At 38.6% G+C, this 25,093-nt stretch overlaps 1 protein-coding gene across 11 annotated transcripts in view; it reads right to left on the reverse strand.

The window, feature by feature from the left end:
• prdm16 (PR domain containing 16) overlaps positions 1-25,093 on the reverse strand; it is a 225,530-nt gene that overhangs the window by 32,678 nt on the left and 167,759 nt on the right. For all 11 annotated transcript variants that reach the window (XM_088617306.1, XM_088617307.1, XM_088617314.1 and 8 more), the window contains exon 4: positions 4,859-4,987. In XM_088617306.1, the coding sequence (XP_088473432.1) occupies positions 4,859-4,987 (129 nt within the window). The remainder of the gene's footprint in view (positions 1-4,858; positions 4,988-25,093) is intronic.

Raw genomic sequence — 25,093 nt, forward strand, 5'->3', positions numbered from 1 at the left:
ATTTCTCGCCTTATCCTCCGGACAGTCTGCGGGCACTGAGTTCAACACATCGTTTTATTTATTTTCGACAACTGCACGATAACGTTTGCGCCCGTTCAAAAGCCTGTACTAGTTTCTCACAAGTCACTTTACCAAGAATAGTTCCATTCTATTTGTCATCTACTTCATAAATAAAATTCTGAAATTAATCCACACTTTTCATTTAACCTGACTATATATATGATTAAATAACCCAGCCATTAGGTATCTGGAAAAATACAAAAACGTCCTGTGGAATACAGTATATACTGTATATATATAAAGCCCGAAAAACGTATACAATGTGTTTGTATAAAATTACATATTACAAAGTATCACCTAGGTATAGATTTAAAATGATATTTACTGAATAATAATCGAAAAATTTAAAATGAAAAATCGAAGGTTTCTAAGTAGTTTAAAATGGTCTAAGAATTTCTAAAAGAATAAACTTTCAACAGTATTGCACCAATTAAAGATATATCAGCTCATAAAATTATTTTGCTGAACAATAGATTCACTTCTGATATTCCTGTTTAAAGATACAGATCTTGTATTAAATCACCATGTAATCCCCATCTTTTCCCCTTTATAAAATTTCACAAAACAAGAGCCACAGTACAGTACATTAATTGTGGCGATTTCAAATCTAGAAGTGGCAATGCAATATCTATCGCCTTTTTAAAATTCAACAGTTATCCTGATCATCTGACTTGGGTTTCTTTCAAAGATTCAGACTCATTTCCTGACATCTGAAAAGCACAAGCTTATCCCTTTGTATTTGTGCTATTTGTCAATTTGTTTAACCCAAATTTGTGTATGGTTGTTTTTATGAATGAAAGTGAAACAAAACGTAGGCAAAATGTTCAGACTGAACTATCTGGCAGTTTGAAAACAAGCTTCAGTGTAATGGTCATTACTGTACATGTTTGTTTTATTTCAGTTTTGTGAATCTCTCTGCATTATAAGATGGGGAAAATCAAATGTAGATAAAAACTTTAACTTTTGCAACTCAGTTTGAGTTTATGTCCTGTTCAGAGCTCAGATTCATTATATTGCACCTGCTAATTAATTCATTAATCACAAACTGACAACTGATAACTGAGTTGAAGTGCAGTCAAAATGGACATTTTAACAGGTTTGGTTAAGATTTGTTTGTGTATTACACCTACAGTAAATCTTAAATGCTTTGACAGAAGTAAAAAAAATGCCGCCTCTTCATAGTGAAGTGTTTTTTTTAAGCATCCAAGGTGATATACTGTATCATCTGTCAATGCCAAAATACAGTATAATCACTTCTCTGTCCCAACATAGGAAACATATATGTGTTTCCTCACTCTGCTCCTGTTTATCTTTGAATTGGTGAGCTAAAACAGAGAGAAAGATTAGACGAGACCCCAGCTGTCTAGTTGTCCAGTAGTGATACAGAGCACAACTGCAAAATGGACCAGTGTACCAGTAGGTATGGGTTTAATCATCTCAGCATTTCACCCTTAAATATTGTAATATTTTAACACTACAGTCATTTAACTGAGACACACTTGATATTAACTTCTTAAAATACTTGCTGTAAGGATTTTTGTTCACTTTACAAGCTGAACAAGTCTAATTAGACTTCATGCACAGTTTTGGGATTCTAGAGAAAGATGCTCAGTCGCTAACAAACAGGACCCCTTTATTACGGCACCACACAGGAAGAGACTGGGGGTGGTTAATCCCCAGTGCGGCCTACAGAGTGTAAACACAGCCTGCCTCTGCACACATGGTCCAACACGCTTTATCACACACTCATACACACTATCTGTTCCCACACTCCTACTTGCTTTCATTTTATCTGAACTCCGCAAGGTGTGCCACTGGTTTCAAGCAGTGTTCACAGTTGGGTCTGTGTGTGTTAATAGACATAATCGCGGGCCCCGAAGAACTGGAAATTCAAGACTTTCTGTTGGGAACTGCTTTTTTGAAACTCCTCACATGAGGCTGCTGCAATGTCAGCGCTTGCAAGTGGCTGTAGGTATACAGTATCTGCTGCCGACAGGCCACGGATTGTGTGAGGATGTGGCGTGACATGATGTACATTTCTCTTGTAATGACAAACAGCTTAAGTGCATCTTGAGAAATTAAGGCTGTGGGGTTCAGAGGTTAATGGGGTTTCTAAACAGAGTGCCTATTGAAAAGGCCTTGAGAGGTCCCTGTTCCTATCAGTATTGTCCAAGGGACTGCTGCTTCATCCTGTTTAGGGACTGTTTGTACAAAAATGGCACTTCTTGCAAGCTAGCATTGTCATATCGCCTTCTAGAACACAATTCCTCATGCAGACATGCTCGCGTTTCCTATGCATTTATATTTTTAAACAAATTGCTAATAGAACACATAATAGATTTCACTGTGAAATACGCTGGATACATTTATATTAAGTAATGTATTCACCTGATTGCTTAAATACCCTACAATAACTATTTTAGAAATTTTAGTTTCATCCATTAACTGCTGGTAACGTTTTTAGTTAGAGCAGTTTAAAATTATGGAACCCAACAGATCAAAATGCAAATCACCATTAAACCATTTTTTGTTATAAATGCACTTTTATTTTAAATACACCAGAATGGTGCCTCCTTTAAAATCATATTGGTTTATGTGCCATCAAAAATACATGTTTGAAGCAGAAAGTGGCCGACCCTTGAATGTCTACTTTCTATTTTGTGTATGCTTGCATCCATGCATAAACAAAGTGCAGTCGTGCAGCTGGTGAAGTACAAAAAGTGATAAATTATGTATTTTTATGAACTGCACTCAGTTTTTAAATAAAAAATAAGGTGTGGCTCAGAAAATGACACACTGCTCTATTGCAAAAATAAATAGCCATTAAAGACTGAGTACCCTACACACAAAAGAGTTTTCTGTTTTGTGAAATATACATGAAAGTTTGAATAAAAGCAAAATCTAACGACTGTGTGTTGCATTCTTTTGGAAAATATAAACATTGAAAGTTTAACCTCTTGTATTGAATTATATCCGGCAGGGCTTGTACATGGTGTGCAGAGAGCCTATCACATCGGAGATGAGGTGTGTAGTAACTGTAGACCATAAGGCATGCTATCCACCAATAGTGATTTATTGTCCAGTTCTGGAGCACCAGAGGTTTTCTGGTTTTCCTTTCATCTCAGCGCTCAATTACCTAATTGGGCTCATTATTTGCTTAACTGGACAAGTTGAAGTACTGTTCTGTTAAGAAGCCCTTGAGACCCAGAGTTGGGCTTTATTGCTATACGCGCGGAGGGGATTTCAGACTGTGCTGGCTTCAGGCAGGACACCATAGCGAAGCCCTCAAACAGGACCACGACGTGAGGGTGAGATCCGAAGCTGATCACCGGGATCGTTGAGCTTTCCCCCTGTCTGCTGATAGGTTAATGGATTAAGGGCTTTGCTTCAGAAACCCTGACTAACAAACACAAGTACAATGAACAAACAAAAAGCACAAAGATAATAGTGGGCAGTGCCTTTGAAATCCTCTACACAAAGAAAGGAGGAAACAACCCTGGAGCCAATCAAGTGTCTGGGCCTCTTGATCATGATCGCTCCGGACCAGAATCTTTTCAAGCTTTGGCGTTTATGTTTTTTACAGGCCATTGCTCTGAAGAGAATCACTCGTAACAATAAGGCATAGAATAAAACTTGGTGATCATTTTTTGTTATTGTCCTATGCCAAGCAAAGGCAATATGGCAATCATTGCATTATATATTCAGACATGGTAGGATCAAAACCAAAGAGGATCAAACATTAAAGAGGAAGCTGTCATAGAATTGTTGCAAAAGCATTGCACGCCACATTCAAAGAAGAATTCTACAGTGTGCTGTGAGATCAGTACCAAACCGAATATTCACTTTTAGTGAGGTAACGGTAGGGAAATCACATAGATCAGTAGTGTCATTCCAGAAGCCCTTTCAGGTTTCGATAGAGGGAAATGCTTGATCAGCTATTAATCAAAAGTTCCCCCCCAGCTTTATGAGATCTACATATTTCTCTCATTTTCGACTGTGTTTCCTAGATTGAAAGCCGAAACAAAGAGAAAAACCCTTTCTAGAACTGCCATTTAAAGTGTTCCAGAGTATTTATCTGTGATTAAGTCTAACTTTCAAATACTTTTTTTCTAATATTCAACAAACAGGACATCCAGAAAAGAGGCCAAAACTTCAAGATAAGTCACAGCTATTCTTTAATTTGTTTCTTTTCTGATTCACTTCCTCTGCAGAGTGCAGAAAGCAACAACTCCTGGAAGTACAATAGGACTTTTCTGTTCTCGACAGAAGGGGTGGGGGCAGTATTTGATCAAACTGCTTGGATTTCTATTGAAATAAAAGCGCTGTACCCTTATTGTGCCTTAAATGCAAGTTTTGTCTGAGGATGAGATGCAGAAAGTCTGATACACTATTTGAGTACAGCTCTTATCTTATGGGTTCTTGCCCTTTTGAAATCATCAGAATATTCACAAATTAGAAGAGGCCAATCAGCCAAACTAGCTTTTTGGGGAGTTAAAAGTTACTTGATCCAAGGATCTCATCCAGCTGTTTTGTGAAGGAAGCCAGAGTATCATATGGCTAGGCAGCTTGTTCCATACTCCCACAACCCTTTGTGTTGAGGTACTGATGCCGGTCCTGACTGAATGATCTCATCTAGCAGTTTCACAAAGGAAGGCAAAGTCCTGGCTCCAACCCAGCTTCAATCACATGCTGCGGAACTTGTTCCTCGTTCCCCCCACTGTGTGGAACTGTACCCTAAGACCCAATGAAAGTTCAGCACCCGAGCTCCAAAATGCCAGAAGTAAAATCCACCGCTCACCTGATCCCCGTTGAAGTGGCACACTGTTAGGTTCTGCTCCTCCAGCGTAGGTGCGACCCGGACGTATTTTAGCCAACTTCCGTTACTGGCATCCATGCAGAATTTCACATTTCCCAAGTCATCCCCAATCTAAGGGGAAACAAAAGAAATGACATGAGATCTAGCCTTATGGATCAGTTCACGTGTGTGCTCATTCAGAACTGGTCTTATTCTAATCAAATGCAACTGTAAGAGTTTAAACACTTTTCTAATAATAATAATGCATATAGTGTTTGTATAATAAGAAGGTTATTATGATATACAGAGAATTATGCAAAGAATTCAACCATGTTTTGAAAAGTTGCACTTGTAGTACAAAACAATTCCATTCCTATCCATTTAAAACAAGTTTTAAAAATGTTATGAATGCACGCGGATGATTTGTCATATGTACAATTTCAGGAATTTAAAGAAAATGATGATTCCTCTACACGCAGTACTGTGATGTGTGTAAAGCAGATAAGTGTTGTGCATGGGTGTTCCATTCCACTTTCAATCTGTGTGAACCTTTACAACTTTCCCATAAGCCAAGAGCCATGATTCACCTCTAAACCTGAAACCTCTCAAATCAAATCCCTGTCAAAGAGAGATCTTGCAAACTTTCTTCACTCCCAACCGAAGAGTTCATCACTGTGTACAGTACTTGAAATTCTGAATAAGACTAGATGTGGGCAGTTGGTATGAATTGTATCAGATACATTGGGGAAAAGAAAAAAATAACAAAGCCAGTGAATTGCAGAGTGGTTGAAGTTTTGAGTGCTGTTTGGAGAAAGGTTAGGAATGAGAGGAGACCACTTGACCCATCTAGCTATTGTGATTGCCAGTAGCTAATTGATGTGAGAATCTCATCCAGCTGTTTTGGTAGACAGATCCCAGGGAATCTGTTCCAACAGAAAGGCTGGTTAGCTTGTTCCAGATTCCTACTAGACATTGTGTAAAGAAGTGACTACATGATGATGGACCTAACAAGACCAGCTGGATGAAGGAGCTGCTGTAGAGAGCACTGCACTGGAGTGGGTGTGAGTATGACTTTTCAGTGGCATGAAGCAGGGGAGTCATGTTGTTAGACTAAAAAGCGATCTTAACTCTGCAGGAGAGACTCCGAGGATGAAAGGAAGATCCACCCTGCTAGATCAGTCATTTCTGTACGAATGCTTCTTTTTTTCTACAGACATATTTTATCACTCTCTGGCACACTACACTGACAACAGATTTGGGAAAAGCAGGTTTGGATTACACAGCACTGAAAGATGAAGAGAAAGGCAATAAAACCCTCTTCCCTCTGGATGGAGAGCACTAAGTGCCTATTAACTGCACAGTGTGCAGTAAAGTGACCAGTTCACTACAGCTGCTACTAGATCGGATTTTGTTTTGCAAAGGTAAATTAAAATGATACAAATGGCTAACAAATGTGAAATAAAGCACAGCTATCTTAAAAATTCCTCACAGAGCAAAATGACAGTATGCAGAAGTTGAATTTCAGGCAATAAATATTGTGTGTTCCTTGCAGCTGAGCTCCTGTTTGCAGTATAGACTTTAAATAGAAGGCCTGAAACGAATTATTCCAGTGGTAATTAAAGTTGAAAACTTGCAGCACTGGCTTTTAAGGATCCTAATTTCTCATCGAGTAGTGGCTGATTTCAAGTGGAGATCTTCGGAAGCCAGGACAATAGAGATTCATGGGCACAGGTTTTTCTAATTAAATGTAATGACAGGGAGCCGGCCATATATAAAACTCTGGGTCTTTTCTCCCTATTATAATGTGGCAGGGTTGAAGAGACTTAATAGGGGATTATTTTTTTATAAAAGGAGGGAATGATTAAAAAAAACAGAACCCAACTCTCATAGCTGACAGAATATCAGTTGACTTCTCCAAGAGAGACAGAGATTTTTTTTAACCATCTTCCCTCGTAAGAGCTGTAATGTTTGACATCGTTTTTGACTCAGTCTTTCTCAAGAAAATGGTGTAATTTGACAGGTTATTTTTTTTTAAACTGTCGAAAATTAATTAAAACGATTTACACAAGTTATTGTCCACATTTGTTCATACTTAATTCTAGAATAAGATTTTGAAGTCTTCTCAAGCTGGATTGCATTTCGATAATTATGAAATCTTCTGAAAATAAAGGTTTTTGCAAAGTGCAGTGATGTGTAACAACTAATAATATTTTTTTTACATCAGTACTCAAAATACTCTTCCCTAAAATTACTTTATTCTACAACTTTAATTTCAGACACTTCAAATCTCAGTGTATTTATATTTATGATAATTGAAACACTTATACTTATGATAGTGAATTTTAGAATTGAATTCTTTTAATTCTCATATACATCCAAAAGCTAAAAATGTAAAAGCTTGAGAATATAACCTCGTACAAAAGACATCAAAAGCTAATGAACATTTGTTCTGATGATTTTTATCTCCATTTCAATGAGTCAAAATGTGAGAACAAATCTAGCATTACAGTTAAACGCATTCCTAATACTGTACATGCTTTAGAATTACAAAAAAAAATGTTTTTGTTGTTTCAGCAACATTTACGGTTTAGGATGATTCCTTTCATGCTTTTCTCGCTATTATTTTCAATCTATTTTGCACATACAGTAGAATATACAGCAATCTCTTAGCATAAAACAACGTACATTTTCAACTTAATTACTTAAACAACATATATAAATAGGCAAGAGTTAATGAAATATTGTAATTGTATATACATAATTGTGTACAGTAAATACGTAAAGCCGTTAAACAGTATATACAGTATAGTACTTGCAATTCATACCAGTAAAAAAAACAAATGCAAACTAGGAAAACTACAGAAAGGCCATTTCACCGTGAAAGAAACACAAGTCATATGTTTTTATCTTTGGATTCCCAGAGAAGATACATTTTGGAGAAAAAAAAAGTTTCAGTCATAAAATATTAAGAGATGTTTCATACCTGAACCCCAAATATATACTGCAGAGTAATCCAAACCACACTTTGCCTTCAAAATAATAAAAAATAAAAATGACTCATCTTAATACATTTTCAGTTGATTATAAAGGGGTTCTGTGATATGAAACTGCATTTCTCGAAAAAGACCTTTAAAATATCCAATACTTATACAAAAGTACAATTTCAGTTGAACCTGACTTGAAAAAAAAAACACCTGTTTGAGGATAGATTGTAGTAAGTGCTTTCAGATTTTATTTATTTTGAATATTATTTTTTTAAAAAGTGATGTACTAGGATGGAAATCAGTCGCAGAGCAACATTTACTGCAAACTTGCTTTGGCTTCTCACCTTTCTGATTCTTGCACCCACACCCTCTGATCTGACGCCCTCTACAGCGAGCAGCTGCTGATTTTTGGCCACATGGTAGCTTTGTTGCTGTATGCCCAACGGTTCTGTTGGGGAGTTTTGAGTGAACTGCAGATACAGCGCGATGACACATATGAAGTATAAAAAGGTCAGTTACATATTGCTTTTCATAAAAAAAAATTGTGCTGTAAATGCACCAAAGAAAACATTAAAATAAGCTAGCACTCTTTCCCAAACCTCACAAGTCACAACTGCCACCACCCACCCCTCTACGAACTAATATTTTTTTTAATTATGCATTCCAGGTCATATTTAAGATGTATGTTTTGCAGACCTACACAAAGCATCATGAGTAGAGCCTTCATCTTTCAAAGCAAAATACTTGACACTGGTCATTCACTGTAGAACAGAAATTATCCACGTACCCCTGGAGGTTCACGTTTTTTTCTCTGTAGCTCAGTTCAACATCAACTATAGTAAGAAAAGAAGGGAATCAGGCCCTTCAATTAATTCATTGAATAACATCAAAATGTACACTCCCTGAAACATCATTTAATTATCTTTTTTGACTCAAGCATCAGCTGCTTCCCAATTTCCATTGGAAATTTGTTATTTTATGTTTCATTTTTTTAAAAAAAACAGTACTTTAGCAACCCAAGAATTTAGTTTCAAATGTCGCTTGAGGTTAACGACACTGATGAAGGCCAAAGGAATGAACAACATCTGTTTGTTCCTGTTCCCGCAAGCTTCAGGATATTGAAAACTTTAAGTTGCAAAGAAATTCAACTGTCAAGAAGATTTTTTTTAAGTTTCCCGTGGGACTGTTCTCATTAAGTGCCGACCTTTTTTAAACTACTCCGTGTGTATCCATGTTTATAGCACAATTGCAAAAATATTGTTCTTATCCCATAGGAATCACCACTATATACCCTTCTATTCTCATATCCATAGAGCTGCAAAATGCTAATTAAACATTGAACACAATTACCTGCTTACAAAAGACTTTGTTTGATCTCAGGTTAGCTTACTGGTCATCTGTCACCTATTGAAGACTGCACAGCGCACATATTTCTAGTTAGCAGATGGGAAACGGTTTAGTATGAGCTGGAAGCAGATGACTTCTGACTTGCCTCAAACTCACTGCCGCACCTTAAGAGGTAGCTGAAAGTCTGTTTCCAGTCTAATTAGCTGCAGTCTATGCTGGACCTGCAAGCACTCATCTTCCAGGTGTAGCAGTGATTTAGAGCAGCTTAATGAAGTGCAACAGAAGGCAGGAAAAAAAACAGTGTTTATTTATTTTTACGCTCATTACGTCAGAGAAACACCTTTTCTGGAAAAGCAGTTGCACGTGGGAGCAATCAGAACCATTCTGAAAGCAACCCTGCCCCATTCCTTAACACAACACAAAGCTGTCACTTGCTCTCTCGGTATCAAGCAAACAAGCAAACGCTGTTACATGGTATAAAAACTACTTTTCAGATGTGTCCTGGGGTTTTGAAATAAACCTTATTTTAAGAGGCTATTAAAATGACCAGGTGTTTGGAATGTGAGGGCCTGATTAGCTCTCCAGTGCAAGATGAAACACTCTCAAGAGGTAAGACGTGAATTAATTGAGGAGTGTGTCTGCATTAAAGACACATTTATAAAGATCAGCTCAGCACAGAGTTTATTAGTAGTCTAGTAAGTACAAACATGAAATTGGTATGAAAATGTCGGGGCTGAGATTCTAAGCTAACTCTAAGGCAGAATCAAAGCTGAAGTTCACTTTTCTAAGAACTTCCTTGGTAGAAAAGAAGTCATGATTTTATTCTCCTTTTCAAATCCACTTACCACAAATAATTGCATGAATTTATTCTTTCAAATTCAGAATAATCATCTATGCATAAAAAGACACTTTGAACACTCATTTGCAATAATAAAAAAAGAATAGGATGTCTGCTCTGTCCCTGGCGTAACAAGGAGCAGAATGTTCCAGGAACAGAGTGACAATAAAGCTCAGTCACCACAGACTGCAATCTCAAGTTCTGGCTCAGTCAGTCAGCAAATTTGGTTTATTATGCAGAATATGGTTTATTAGGCAGGTTATTAAAATCTCAGTTCATACACAAGCATAAAAGACTGATAGAAATGGGGTCACTCCTCTGCTGTAGTCTGTAAAAATAATTTAGTTATTGTTTTATGCTTTTTATTTTTAAGGTTCAGATTTCAATGAATGCAAGAAATAACTACTCCTCTTCATGCTTTAATATATTCAAAACCAAAAGAAACAATGATAATAATTCAATAAAACTGAAATGCTCCTTTTTAAAGAGGATACACACTGATAATATTGTGAAGTCTGCCTGTAGCCCACAAGGAGAGCGAGAGATATCTGAGCGGTCAGTCTGTTTCACACCAACAGCACTGGCAACGATCAAGACTGGAGCAAACATAAACAGGCCCCGTCTTCCAGTCCGAAGAAGTCTGTGCAGGCAGTGTGAGGCGGCTGCTCTTTAAGACCTGTCAGGAGAGTCGTGACCTTCTTTCATTCCTGAGAACACTGCTTAGCTTTTTCTATTCACTCACACAGGGGCAACGGCATGCTCAGAGTGCGACCATCTTGTGTTTACCTTAATATGCATTTATTAGTCCTCATTGAATTCTTTTTTGGGGGGAGGCTATTACTTGACTAAAAGCAGGTCAAATAACCTGTCGAGCCAGGAGGCCATGGTCATCAAAAACCTTTGAATAATATACTCATATTTCCGTGGACAGGAGGTTACAACCTCTACTCACAGATGCTGTTTCAATAGTGTGCACTTAACGTTCAATGATGTGTTCCAGGATCTGCCAGACAGCCCTCTCATTTGAGCCAAAATGATGAGAAAAAAATACTAATAAATGGGAGAAAACCAGTTGTAAATGAAACAGTGTCTGCCACCCAACACCCCAAAACACAGATTTTCCTTTTCCCACACTGGAAGGACCCAAATGTTTTTTTGTTTCCCCAACATTATGGGTGCAATTTATTTAAATAAAATTTTGAAAAATATGTTAGACCATTCTGAAGTTCTTTCAAGCTGTTTCATCATAAGAATTAATCAACGTTATTCCTTAAGACTATTAATTCACTGAATACTGCAACTCACTGCTGTGCTCCAGCTATCTCTTAGCTTTTAGTATAACAACCGGGGACATGAAGGCCCTGATGACTGATGTAAATAATCAGTCAAGGAGGTGAGTAATTTATATACAGGTATGCATTCATTCATCAATTTTCTAACTGCTTTATCCAGTAAAGGGTCCAGTTTGCCTGGGGCCTGTCATGCAATGGGTACAAGGCATGACTCACCCAGTCCATTGCAGAGCACACACAAGCACACTCACTTAAACCAGTGCCAATTTTCCCAGAAGTCATCTGTCTTTGGACTGCGGAAGGAAACCATAACACCAGGAAAAACCCCACACAAGCACGGGGAGAACATGCAAACTCCACACGGATAGCACCCTAGGATCCCAGCAATGCTTACCACTGCCCCGCCCTTGTTTATACTGTATATGCATTTAGCAAATTCACAGGACACATCATAGTCCTGCTGGGTGGGTCTTTTGGAGCTGTGAGCCTGTGAGTTTTGGTATAACTTTTAGAAAATGAAACTTATACCAAAAATAAGAAACACAGCTGTACTGTCAGATTCTCCCCTCGTGTTAAACCTGCAGATTCTAATGACAATGTAAGAAAGCAGTGAAAAAACGTGCCCTGCGGTTTCCCCAAGAAGCAGGCTGTGTGGGGGCCAGTGCACTGAAGTACGCCCAGGTTACTATAATCTTAGGACTGAAGTGGTTACAAAAATCAAACCACACTGTGGAAACTTAACTTCAGATTTCACAGAGGTTAGGGAGAGGTAGGGGGTCAGGAGGTTACATACAGACAGAATCTTAACCGTAAGATTACACCTCAAAAATTAAAGGGAGGGAGGGGGAGTGATTTCGCTAGCTATCCTCTTTAATACCTCACCATTTCAGAACAGGCTTAGTAAACACAGGAAGCAAGCAGCATTCAGTGCTGCTGCTGAGAATAAGAAAAAAAAAACCCATCTGGCTAGGTTTATTTTTGCATCATAGGTATATTACACCCACAGCAGCGGCACTGCTTTTACCGAACCCGTTGAGAAATTGTTCCGCTCAGAGACGGATTCGAACATGTCTTTGTGTGGGCTTGGGGTTTTGTTTGCGAACCACATGAGGTTCATGAACTTGGCATCTTTAAAAATGTAGGATGTCAATAGATTTCCTTGTAAAGAGCTTCGTGAACAAAACCAGGAAGGGTTTGCAAACATATAAAGAGAGAAGCTGAATACAATAGCTGCCTAGCAGCTAATGCGATGGGGCTGTTTGTTTTTTAGTATCCTGGGGAAGTGAAAAAAAGGGCCTGTCAACAGATTCCTGGGTTTTCTTTAAAGAGCAGCATCAGATGATAATCTCATGTTTACTGCTGCTTTTTTTGTAGGATGCTCCCTCACCACAGCAAACCAAATTCTCCTGCTTGAACAGCCATCTGGCCAGTGGTGACACTGAGTGTGTGATAGTGGCCTTGTATGAATTCTTGCTCATTACACCTGGCAGATGTTGAATTGTGCCCTTAAATACAGGGCATGTTTTCAGTACACGATAGAGTACATTAGTTATCTTTAATTAAATATGAGCCACTAACACAGTGAACCATTTTGTCACCTCAGCGAGAGAGGGAGAAGCATGAAAAACAGGTAAATATTTACACTTTCTTCCACACTCCAAGAACACCTGAATTAATCACAGCTGATGTTTTTTGGAGGCAGATCTGAGGTAAGTGCTGAGGGCTGTCCATTTGATTGAAGAGGCAGAACAGATACTCACTGGGAACAGCCCTTCCAGTGCTTCTGTGTTTAGAAGTACTGTATGTCAGTGAGTGACCATGCTCTATGTGGAGTAAGAGACAAAGAGGACTGACCACCGCTCACTGACAGCTAGAGGGCAGCCATGCCTGAAAACTCTGCCTCAGCTGGGGGAATAGGAGAGCAAGGGTCAGGCTGTTTTTAAAAAGCTGTGGAAATCCAGCAAAACCACCTCAAACCCAGGCCCCTTAAAATCTCAAGCTAGTTCCTCTGATGCTTTGCAACATTTTTTTTGTCCTTTAAAACTGCAATGTGTCTTTATCTCCTGCGCTGCACGGTAATTTGCAGTACATAAATAATCTCACAAGACAGGCCATTCCATCCTCGAGACATCAGGGCGCCTTCAGTGCACTGTGAGGTATGATGCCTTCAACCACGAGCCAGCACAACCTCGGACTAGCCAAAACCTTTAAAAAATCCATTACGTTCGGAAGATGGTTAAATATACTGCAGGGCTGGAAATAAGTTCAAAATGCAGGGAATTTGCACTTTGCATCTTTGGAAATGTCTGGTAATAATCCTACATACAGTCCTTGTGGAGTTAAGTATTAAGGACATGATATAGAGAAAAAAATCAATTGAAAATCAAAATAGTCAGATTGCCTATATGTTAAAACGATGGGGATTTTGTTTTAATGCATATGTGTTTGACTGATGTGTTTATCCAAAGAGACTTACACCCATTTGTACAGCTACTGTAGGTATTTTACTGGAGCAATTCGGGTGAAGTCCTGTGCTCAAGGGTACATCAGCCGTGTGTCACCTGGAGTTGCAGATAGGAGTAGACTCCCATTTAACTCCTCATTCTCACCAGCAAATTGTCCTTTTGGAAAAGCTCACTACAGTCCCCAAAACCCCGGGCTGCTTCACGCAAAGCAGGGACTGAGATTATACCGCGTAACGTGATAAACTTTCCCTGGCTTTTAGACTACAGAACACTCACATCTCCCAACACCCACCCACCCCTCCACGTTGTGAGCGCAAGTCTACCTCCTTGAGCTGGAGCTTGTGCTACAAGCAGTGAAGCACACATGCAGCCATTCATTATTCTTTATCTGCTGCAGAAGTAACCTATACCTCCGACACAGGATTTCCTGCTCACTGCATTACAGTGACAGCAGTCATTACTCCACACAAAACTCTCGTGTTTTTAACTCCTTCAAGATGCCCTCAAGTCCTCGCCTAACCTGAGCAGAAAGTGAACAAAACGAAAGCCCATAATTCCAAATGTGCGTGAGATGGAACGACAGACGTGGTTGTAGCATTGAAAAAGCTGGCCAATATATGCACTGAAATTTAATAAGGCATATTATCTTGTTTATAATTAAAGAGAATGCTAAAAGGGCAGGGCCGTTTTTTTTCTGACATTACTGAGAGCCCCGCTACTGCGCAATGCAAGTCATGAGCGGGGATTAAAAGCAGAAAAGAATCTGTTGCTCTCCTCCTCATTAGGACATGAGCTTGTTATTTGTCTCTTAAGGGTCTCTCTCCACTGCTCCTTCCCTGGTCTGGGGGCTCTGTTTCCGGACTGCAGACCACTCCAGACTGTCCAATAAGGAGTCTGACACAGAGCAGATACTGACTCGCGGCCTCCGGTTTGATGGATGGGGGCCTGCTGAGACAGTCCAGCCCCTGCCTATCGCACAAGAGACAGAGGGGGGGTCACCAATAATGCTGATTTCTAAGCAATTCTGCCTGACAGCTTTTGTCTGTTACAAAGATTACTGTGGAAGAAAAAAAAAAGCCCCATTAATCATATTTTATTAACTTCAGCAGTCTCTGCTGGAGTGAGGACGAGGTGGAGAAAGAGGCCCTAGGTGGAGAAGCTCCACCTCTCCAATAATTCTCACCCCCTACCAGTAGTATCAATAAACCCAGGGCTACTGGCTGAATGTGGGCCTTCTGCACTGCGGAAGAACACCACACAAGGAGCCCCACAGCTGACATAGAGTTTGAAAGGCTCATCTTCATGTGTCTGGATGTGTGTGATCATTCTTTGAGCACAGAAGGCAGGCACACAAAGCTTTTCTCAATTATTTTATAAATGTACAAAGAATGGTCTTGTAAAGCTCAGACAGCAGCTTGTGCAGGTTTGAGGGAGGTGATAAATGTGGTTTGTTCCATCCGCCCCTTGCAAGAGTTATTTCTGAAGTGTTACTGCTTTTACTTCAATTTCAAAGGAAAACGAAGAAGTATAGTCTTGGACTATGTAACTGTCCTAATATGCCAAAACTACCAAAATCTGTCGTTTGACTCATAACACTGCTTTCGTTTAGCTCAGCAAACACTTGTTCCTTTACAGTATTATTTACTGCATCAGTGATTTATTTCAATGCAGAATTCACCTGACCAATAACAAATATATACAGTAATAGCACCATGCAAATCTTTATAATGCAATGAGGTTATGTTTTTTAAATTATTATATAAAAGAATAAATAAGAAATGGAACATTTTCTCATTATTAGGAAAGAAAAAGGATGGATCAGTAAATACACTAAATTCAAATGCTTAACTCATATTTAAGAACAACAGGAATTTGTGTGCTCTTAGAGGGAACACTGTATTCCTACTCCATTATTTGGTATGGTGTATTTATTTAAGATTTAACATACAGTACAAATCAAAAATTGCTAAAAAGGATAGTAGTTTAATAGCAGTTCAGGAGTACCTGCTTTTTGGTTGGTTTGCACCTAGACTGTTCACACTTTCACAGGACTAAGTTTCAACTGTAATTTCACATCCAAAAAACATAATAACACCAAAGTGATCCTGTGTATACATTATGCAGGTGAAACTAAAAATAACACATAAAGACACACACATACACTCTCAGTGCCAGTGAAGTGTTAAGAGGTTTTTAAAAGTACTTTGCAAGTTTAGCTTTTTTGTATTACTGTTTAAATACAGTAACCCACAATACAGTATGTACTGTAGTTGTATGTTAAGTATGTGCTCTGATACTGCATTTATTTTCTCTTACTTTTTCAACAGGTGTAGTGGAGTCTAAAGCACTAATGTAAAATGACCTGCAATTTGATCTGGAATATCACAAAGCTGCCCTTTCACAGTTTAACACTATGGTACAAAAACCGTTTTGAAAAAGTCTGTACCATGATGTCTACAGGAGTTTTAACTGTTTATGAAGTGTTTTACTGCAATAAGGTGGACAGCGTCTGGATTTTTGGAAACTTAGGTAATGAAGCCTTCTTAAAGGAATGAAAGCATTAATATATTCCATGATGGCTGTCATAACTGTATTTAGGTACCGACACCTACAAGAAGCCCTCTTAAGTAAGACAGCATGTGTATTTATGGTCCGTTTCCTCTCTCCCAGTGATTAAAAAGCAGGAATATGGCACAGGTGTGCTGTTATGGACATTAATGTACAATTATACTTGTTTTAAAATATATATGTAAGAACACCAAATCTTTGAGGAGTAATAAAAGTTTATTGAGGAAAATGTCTATATCTCACCTAGATGTTTTGAGTATGTATTAAAATTGTGGTCTGTTTTCCTTCGTAGTCATTCATGATTTCAGTCCCCCCCCCCCCCCCACAACACACACACACACTTTTTTTAGAACAGGATCTGAATAATTAAAAAGCAGCCAGATCTGGAGCTCATAAAAACCACATCTGGCCTGTTGCTCGTTCTGTCGTGGAGTTGGAGAGTGGGTAATTGCTGGGGCTGTAAAACCTGTCTCTGCTATCCATATTGTCACTGCGCTGTAGCCCATAGCCCAGAACCCAGAGGGAGAGTGAGAGAAAACCTTCTCGAGCAAGCAAGCGCGCACACAGGAAAGTGCACACTTTCCCGACAGCCTCATGCTCGCACCCATCGTTAAACCCAGACTGGAAGAAATTTGCATCGGTTGGAGAAAATGCTATAAACAGGGTGGGCGGCAAGGATTTGAAATCAAGTTGTTATGAATGAGAACAAACACCAGCTAATTCCTTGCTGAAAAGTAGAAAGAGAGTAAAACACATTATTTCAGCCACATTGCAGCATTACAGCATTGTTCTTGTGTGTGACACACTTGAAGATGGCTCCAGAGTCAAAACATTTGTGTATTTTACTTGTTATTTCTACATTTAAGTACATAAATAAAGGTCTGCTTGTTCCTCTGCAGATCTGACACAGCTCCCTGTTCTGTCTTCTTCTGTTTGTATTTTATTCATTGAAAAAGATATTTCCAGTATCTATTTCTCACCATTCCTCGAGCCTAGGCTCATGAAGAACTACTGGGAAACACAAAAATGTATTAGCAAAATATTGGCTCAATAAATCACTTTTGTTTGGAGACTTCCTCTTAAGACCAAGGTGGAGCCTTTGAATTCCTTTTGAGCTAGCGTTTGTGCCTACTGACAACAAACAGGCTGTTTGTTAAAAAAGGAACCAAAAGTAATGTACTGTAGAAATAGAATACAATAACGTGACTTATTAATCACCTAGTAAGGAATCATTAAAATATTCAAAACCTTTATGTACAATTTAGCCGAGCAGTCAAAGACAACAATGCAGAGCATGTGTAAAGGAGAAAAGCCCATTTCTGACAATGAATCCCACATTTTTAAGGAATCACTGAAGACTGACATGCCAGACAATGCGACAACGCATGAATCTTTCAGTTTAAAAAAAAAAAAGATTTAAGTTTACAGGAAAAAAAAAGTGTTGTACAACGAGGGAAGAAAAAACAAGGCACATACATTCAAGGACAGCTAAGCTGGAAAATTATATATACAGTATGTATTTCTTGTACAATACAAAAGGTTTCAAAAGCCAAAAAAACAAAATGCCCTGAAAAATAATAATAATAAAGTTTCCTGTCCAGAGCAGTTTCCTCAGCTTTCTGCAGACGGCTGGCACATTTTTGCTGAAATGTTTGACACTGTTGGGCCCCATTAGTGAGGCAGACAGATCCAATCTGCAGAATAGCAGCCTATTATGAGAAGGATTAAATGGAAATACAAGCTTGATGGGGATGGAGGCAGAGAGAGATGAGGGCGCTGGGGCCATGCTTTTAATTTAACTCTTTCATCCCCATCTTTACTTTCATAGGAGAAAGCGGCAAGAGGCAACACTGACCAAAGATCTAGAGAGTCTTCTTTGTTTGGCTCAGCAGGTCCTATCGTATTTATCAATCACTTTTAATCAGCATTACTATTGTAACATATCATTTCAAAGTTTTACAGTAAGGCACAAGGACAAATTTCAACAAGCTTCAGAGTAGGATATCCAAAATTACTTTACCCTGGAATATGGAACTGTGTGATTTATGCAAACCCTCAATAAACCTGACAGTATTTCCTTTATTTAATTATATTATAAAAATGAATGGATCATCAGGTTCTGTATTGTAAAGGATGAAAATACTGTAAGTGCACTGAATTAATCTTTGCTGCCTCGTCCTTTGACATGAAATGATTAGTGTTAGAGAAGATAAGTTCCACTGAAACTCGCTGCACTTTCAGTATTGCTAATGAAGCATCACTGACACCTCTCCTCCCCAAAGATGCGACTGGATTTCTCTGGGTGAATCATGCACATGTTTGTAGTATGACCAGATTTAGCTGGGGGAATTCCTCCTGCTGCCTTAGAAAAAGTTATTTTTCAGACTGCGCCTCAATAATGAAACAATCAAGCATGATTTATAGCCAGTTGTAAACGTGACTGAGGTATGGGCTGTTGTGCTATATGTTTCTGGTTTACTAGCAGTCTTTGGAAGTAGGGTTTATTGCTTCAGTTTATGATATGTATTTAGGGCAATTAGAGAGGAGATATATTGGCTCATTATAGGAAAGCAGGTGCCGTGTAAACCTATATATTTAGTATATTCAAGGTAGCCCCCTAAACACTCTGAAACTGTAGATTGCATACTTTCCTCTGATAGCTGCAAATGACTTAATCTAGCCTATGTGGAGGAATGTACTGAAGTTTGTAGGAATTAAATATTGCAGTGTAAGGGGTAGGTTGTCTCGCCTGACAGACATACTCCTGCAACATATGCCATTAGTTTTTTCTTCATGGTGTCAAAACACCAGAAATGTTTGAGGCATTTTACTACATTACTATAGACAGAGATATTGTTTTCCAAAATAACATTAGCAACTCATTATCAGTGATACAAGAACTTCACATCAACAATGTCCTCCAAACCATTCAGGCTGCTCAGGAGTTTATGTTTCGTGACTGTAAACACTACAGGTACAGTATTTATTGTCCATTATTGTCCTATTCTAGACTACAGCTGGACCAGCCAGTTCCTGTTTAATTAAGGTGATCTGTGGCAACATACTGTACCACGCCTCTGTATGAAATGTAAAAAGACAGAACAGATATCCCAGATTAAAAATGTAACTTCTCTAGCAACTGAAAAAGTATAGGTATTTGAAAATGTGGTTTAAGGCAATACAGCTCAAAAACACACTTTCCTCAGTGTCATGCTCCCATAAGCAGGACCTGATCACTGTCCTGTCAATTAAAAATATTAACATTTTATAAATGATATGTCTTTAAACAAACCCAGTGGTTTGGTACTTTTTTTTTCCTTTCATGATTTGATTGTCGGCTTTAAAAAAAAACATTTTGCAAAACTAAGAAACTGTTTGATGTGTGCAGTGCAAATTACCTAAGCTCATGCAAAAGGTCTTCGTGAGAAAGTGTTAAATTGTGCTAAACCACTGCCAAATGTTTCCAGAGTAACAAGACTGGGCTTCATTGTTTAAAAAAAGTGTTAAAAATGTTTTACGCATCGGGTTGAGTAGAAATGATTTCTGCTTAGCAACTCGGAAGTGTAATGCTTTACAAATCAGTTTGTTTCATTTTGTTACTTATCTCCTTTCTAATCTGCATTCATTTTTGAATGCTTGTACATCTCTGAAAAACTGTTGCAGGAAATATTGGTAAAATAGCAGGTGGACAAGCTTGTCTGATCAAATCTCGTACTGTACTATATGTGAACCCACAAGTTGAATGAATCAAATGCAATTTTAATTACCAGCTAACAACTCAGTTCATCACTGAATCAACAATATGTCTGCTCAATACAGAACCAAAATTGTATTGAAACAGTAAGAAACAATTATCCTGGTAAACCACAGATGTCAAAAATGAAACAAAAAATGGACACATTTTCACTGGTGAAAGACCCTGCATTCTTTGTACACAGCACCTGGACCCTATCAGTTGTACAAATATATAACTTGTATCTAGATTCATCCTTGCTTGTTGTATCTGCCCAATTAGATGCCCAGGAGCAACTTTGACAAAACAATTTTGAAGAGGAAATATCGGAGCAGCTGGAGTTCCTTCTCTGATGGCACTCTTAAGATACCTGGACCTGAAGGAAAGAGCAACTAATATAGAGACTGATCTCTGGCTCTTTTGCTGATCTCTATCCTCATCCAGGACTATTCCTGTGTCTATTGGTTTTTAACCACAGGCTAATATATTTCAATTTTCTATTTGAGGCCTATATTTAAACTTGCTTTACTTAAAAAGCTATTTTTTTTTTAGAATTTCGTATGCTTGTATGAACTGCTAATTAGTGAGCTTCAGTACAGCCCTCCTTCAGATGTGATAGTTGAAATATAATTCATTGGGATAAAGCAGAAGGGTGTGGGAGTTGTCTGATACAGTGTCATTCCTACCTGTACCTGTTTATCATCAATTAACCACCTACTTAAAATCGGAAATAAAAGAGTAAATTCTTAATTAGCACATTGTGGAAAGTATGCATACATTTCTACATGTCTGTGTGCAGAAGTTGTTGGAAAACATGCACTTTAACTACAATAGGACATTCTTGAAAATAAGGACTGAGGACATCTGAATTAGGAGGGAGATCGGGTCCAGATAGCAATTAGCACTGGTGATTAAGGGCCTAGACAGAACACAAACTGGCAGACACAGGGGTGCTGCCACACCAGAATGGAGAGCCACAGACTACTGAGATCCCTCAGTGATCAAGAGAAGGGAGATCTTTTTTAGGATTTGTTCCCATGTTCACTGACCAGAACGCAGTGGAGGAGAATAACAGGAGCTAGAATTCCCATGCAGTGGGCAGTTCTCAGGTTTCACAGCAGCGTGACATGACTGAGCAACACAAGCCAAAGCCTTTCTATTAGAAACATAGCATTATCTGAAGCGCAGAAAAGCCTGTTAAAGTAAGGCAGTAATGGAGATAGAAAATACATTTATTTGGATAGAGCTTTAAAAAACATTCATTGTTACTCTGAAAGCGAGCATTTTGCCTTCCAATGCGATATCCTATCTGAATTCTGATGGAGGGAATAATCCATTTCTACGTTCATGTGTCATCCTCTTCAGCTGCACTGTGTTAGCTGAGGCTGGAGGGCCTGTACAGTCATTTTAGGTACCACTTTCTCAGCAGGAAACCATAAATTAGATCAAGACAATCTGAAACACCTTCTTGTAATACAACTTCAAGAGTTTATTTATTGAAATACCAAACAGAATTCTTAAAAAGCTGAAAAACAGCAGAAAGGCTATAGATTTATTTGATGGTACACATTGAGTGTAAAAGAAATCTATCTCTTGTGTAAACTAAGGGCCTTAAATGCTGAATTAAGATGTAAATTAAAATCTCTTTGGACAGGAATCAAGTGCTTTAAATCACTCCAAGAAGCACATCCTTGCCAGGCCTAATAGCAAATAAAACCAGTACTAGGAAGTGTGTATTTATCCTTCAAACAGCTTTGGATTAACCCTTTGATTGCCTGCTGTGTTCAGAGCAATTCTGGATGATCCACATTGGTTTCAAACTTAACATGAATTTTAGCCCTTTTTCTTTTCAGATTATAAATAAAATTTTATTAATTAAACAGATAAAGAGGGGAGGGAGTCAATAAAGCATAAAAGCAACAGGACATGGGTAAACAAGGTTTTTCCCGCTAACAGAAACTTGCTTGTCTTGCTAGGAAGGGCTTCACTTTGTTGTGATTAGAGAATTTGGGAATTACAATGGCAGCAGTTCAACCCTCACTAATGTGAAAAGGAACTATTTTTAAACAAAAGTCCCAATAAACAGATGGAGAGGCTTGTGAGATAATTTATCAAGATCCTTGCCTTTTGTTTGTAATTATTACCAAACTAAAAACAGACAGAACCTCCTCCTTTTGATACAAAAGTGCGTTCTATAGCATTCCTGGACAGTAACAACTCAATGCGAGTAATCAAAATGCAATTATGTCTAAGTGAACCCAATTTTTCACATTTAATTTGTATTTAAAATGCGGTGAACATTTGCTCAGGAAATGTGTCACATTTGGAAATAGTTACACAAATAACAGCAACAAAGGTTTTGATGGTCTCCACCCAGACGTTACACAAATATCTGTTAAATACCGGTCCTTGCATTTCTTTCAGGAATTATGAATTAAATTTAAAACAGACACAATCCTTGTTTGTTTCTGGTATTCCACTGCAATTTCAACTCAGCTGCAGCTAATGTATAATATGAAAGAGTCACCACTGAAATCTGTTAAATGAATCAGACCCAGAGAGTTCATTATTTTATAGGGTGAATTAGTATAATAGTACATATCTTGCAGTGTCACCATCTCCTAGTATGAAAGCAGGGAGTGGTCAGGGCTCTGGAGTCTTAACCTGCAGGCTACAGATTCATATCCTGGGTGGAGCACTGACTAAGTTACTTCACTCTTAACAGTCCACTAAACTTCACAGCTGTGTAAATGGGTATGAATGTACGATTTGCTTTGACTTTAAAGAACAAAAGTAAAATAAATTCATATAATCAGATACCAAATAAATACAATGGTCTGTGCCTTGAAAACTATGACCCACACTCTTACAATCTGTACTCGATTGCCCCGTCACAGCTGGCATCAGAAGTATTCAGGCCAAAAATACTGTCAGCATAATCAGCATAATCTGTGTACTCATTTCCAATGCACCCATGCTTTGTTCTGTTGAGAAACTGCTGGATTCATTAGCACTTGTTGGCACTGATAGGGCAGCAACGCCAAAGTGCTGATGGCTGTATATAGCTGCTCTCCAAAAATACGATTTCTCCTGTTTTTTTTTAAAGAGAAACAAGCCTTCATTCATAAGAACATAGGAAAGGTTACGAACAAGAGAAAGTCATTTGGCCGATCTAGCTCGTTTGGTTTGTAGTAGCTAAATGACCTGAGTATTTTACCCAGCATTTCTTAATACTGTAGATGCCAGGGTATCAGCTTCTTCAGTAGCGCTGAGTAGCTTGTTCTATCCTCCCACGATGCTCTGTGTAGAAATTATCCCTTGTTCTCAGTTTCAAAGGAGATTCGACACAATTTTCATTTCTGTCCTCTGGTAAGAGTATAATTGTTTATCCTGAAGTATTTGAATCAGGTCTCCATATAGTTCTCTCTGTTTAAGACTAGAAAGTTTTCTTAAAGCCTGCTATTGCTGGACATTCCTTTAAGCCAAAGACTGTACCTGATTTCTCTTAACTAGACTGATTGTTGAGAAGTGGTGTCTTTCTAGATGAGGTAATACTAGTGCACTGAGCAATTTTAATATTATATCCCCTGATTCAAATTCTATCCTGTTATTACGTTAACATTTTGTTTGCTGCCCTGTGATGGACTGGTGTCATGTTCAGGATGTACCCTGCCTTGTGCCTGTTGCTTGCTAGGATAGGCTCCAGCATCCCTGCTTTCCTGAATTTGCAGTAGAGAGTAAAAAAAATGAAGTACTTTGATTGCTTTTTTATTGTCATACTGTCACTACGTAGTGTAGAGGAGGAACATGAGGTGTTAACCTACAGTATGCCTGATCTTTCTCGAAGCACAATCGGAAAAAGATGTTCAAATGAAATAACATGATTTCATTTAGTTTTTGACAAGCAGAAGAGAGCACATGAAAATATAGGCCGGGATCTGAAGAGAATAATGGTTGGAAACAGGTGGTGGTAGTGGTGTGGGGGGGGTGATGGTTGGAGAGGAATAACCAAAACCCATTTGAAACTGCAAGTGAAGATTCACTGCAGATGGTTCCAATATCCCTGATACTCAAGATCTCATTGCTCTATTAAATCCTGGTGCGGTAAAATGCAAATTCATTTATTGGTTTCCAATTCACAGCACTCTGTAGCTTTCAATATTGCTTTCAAATTCAAAACGCCTGCCATATGTTTTGCAAGCTCTGACCTTCCAAAACATGAGGGATTATTACTGGGAAAAAGAGAAAAGCCTAAGTGTCCCGGGTCTTCAGGGCAGATAAACCTGAACTCTACATGATTAGAAACAGATGAGACCAACTTGCTAATGGCTTCCACTGTGTGGTAACACTTTCCCAAAAAGTGTACTCACAAGTGGCTTAGCACTAACACATGCGCTGTTTAGTGACTGATGTTAATAAATATTGTAATAAACACCGCTGCCTGATATTAAATAAAGATTTCCAAAGGTGGCAGCACGATGGTACAGCAGTTAGTGCCGCTGCCACACAAATCTTATGACTTTGGTTTCATTCCAGGGCATGGTGCCTTCTGTGTGGAGTCTGTATAGTCTCCCCACATTTTGTCTGGATTTTTTTCTCTCCCACCCAGACACACGCTAGCTCGGTTTCAGAGGCTACTCTAAACTGTTCCTTTCTCTGTGGTCCAGTGATCGGCCGATGATGCTAACTGTCAGCTCTGCTTTGTGCGCTGTGTTTCCAGGAGAGCCTCCATGTAGCCACGAGAGATGGGCCTGACAAAGGCAATCTTTCTGTTTAATATTCAGAAATAAAAACAAAATGCACGTTATGCTCTGCATTCTTAATCTGGATGTAAAAACTAGGCATCCTTGTCCTGTGTCAGAAACAGTAGCTGTGCAGAACTGCTGGAAATTGTTGTTCCTCAACTTTTCCTAACAGGCATTTAAAAAAAAAACATCTTAATGTTCAGTTGGTGGATATTTTGCAGCAAAGCCTCCTTAAGCATCTGTGCTTCTTAACGCATACAAACAGT

Source organism: Lepisosteus platostomus, chromosome 23 (assembly GCF_059453375.1).
Source record: "Lepisosteus platostomus isolate fLepPlt1 chromosome 23, fLepPlt1.hap1, whole genome shotgun sequence".
Taxonomy (NCBI): Eukaryota; Metazoa; Chordata; class Actinopteri; order Semionotiformes; family Lepisosteidae; genus Lepisosteus; species Lepisosteus platostomus.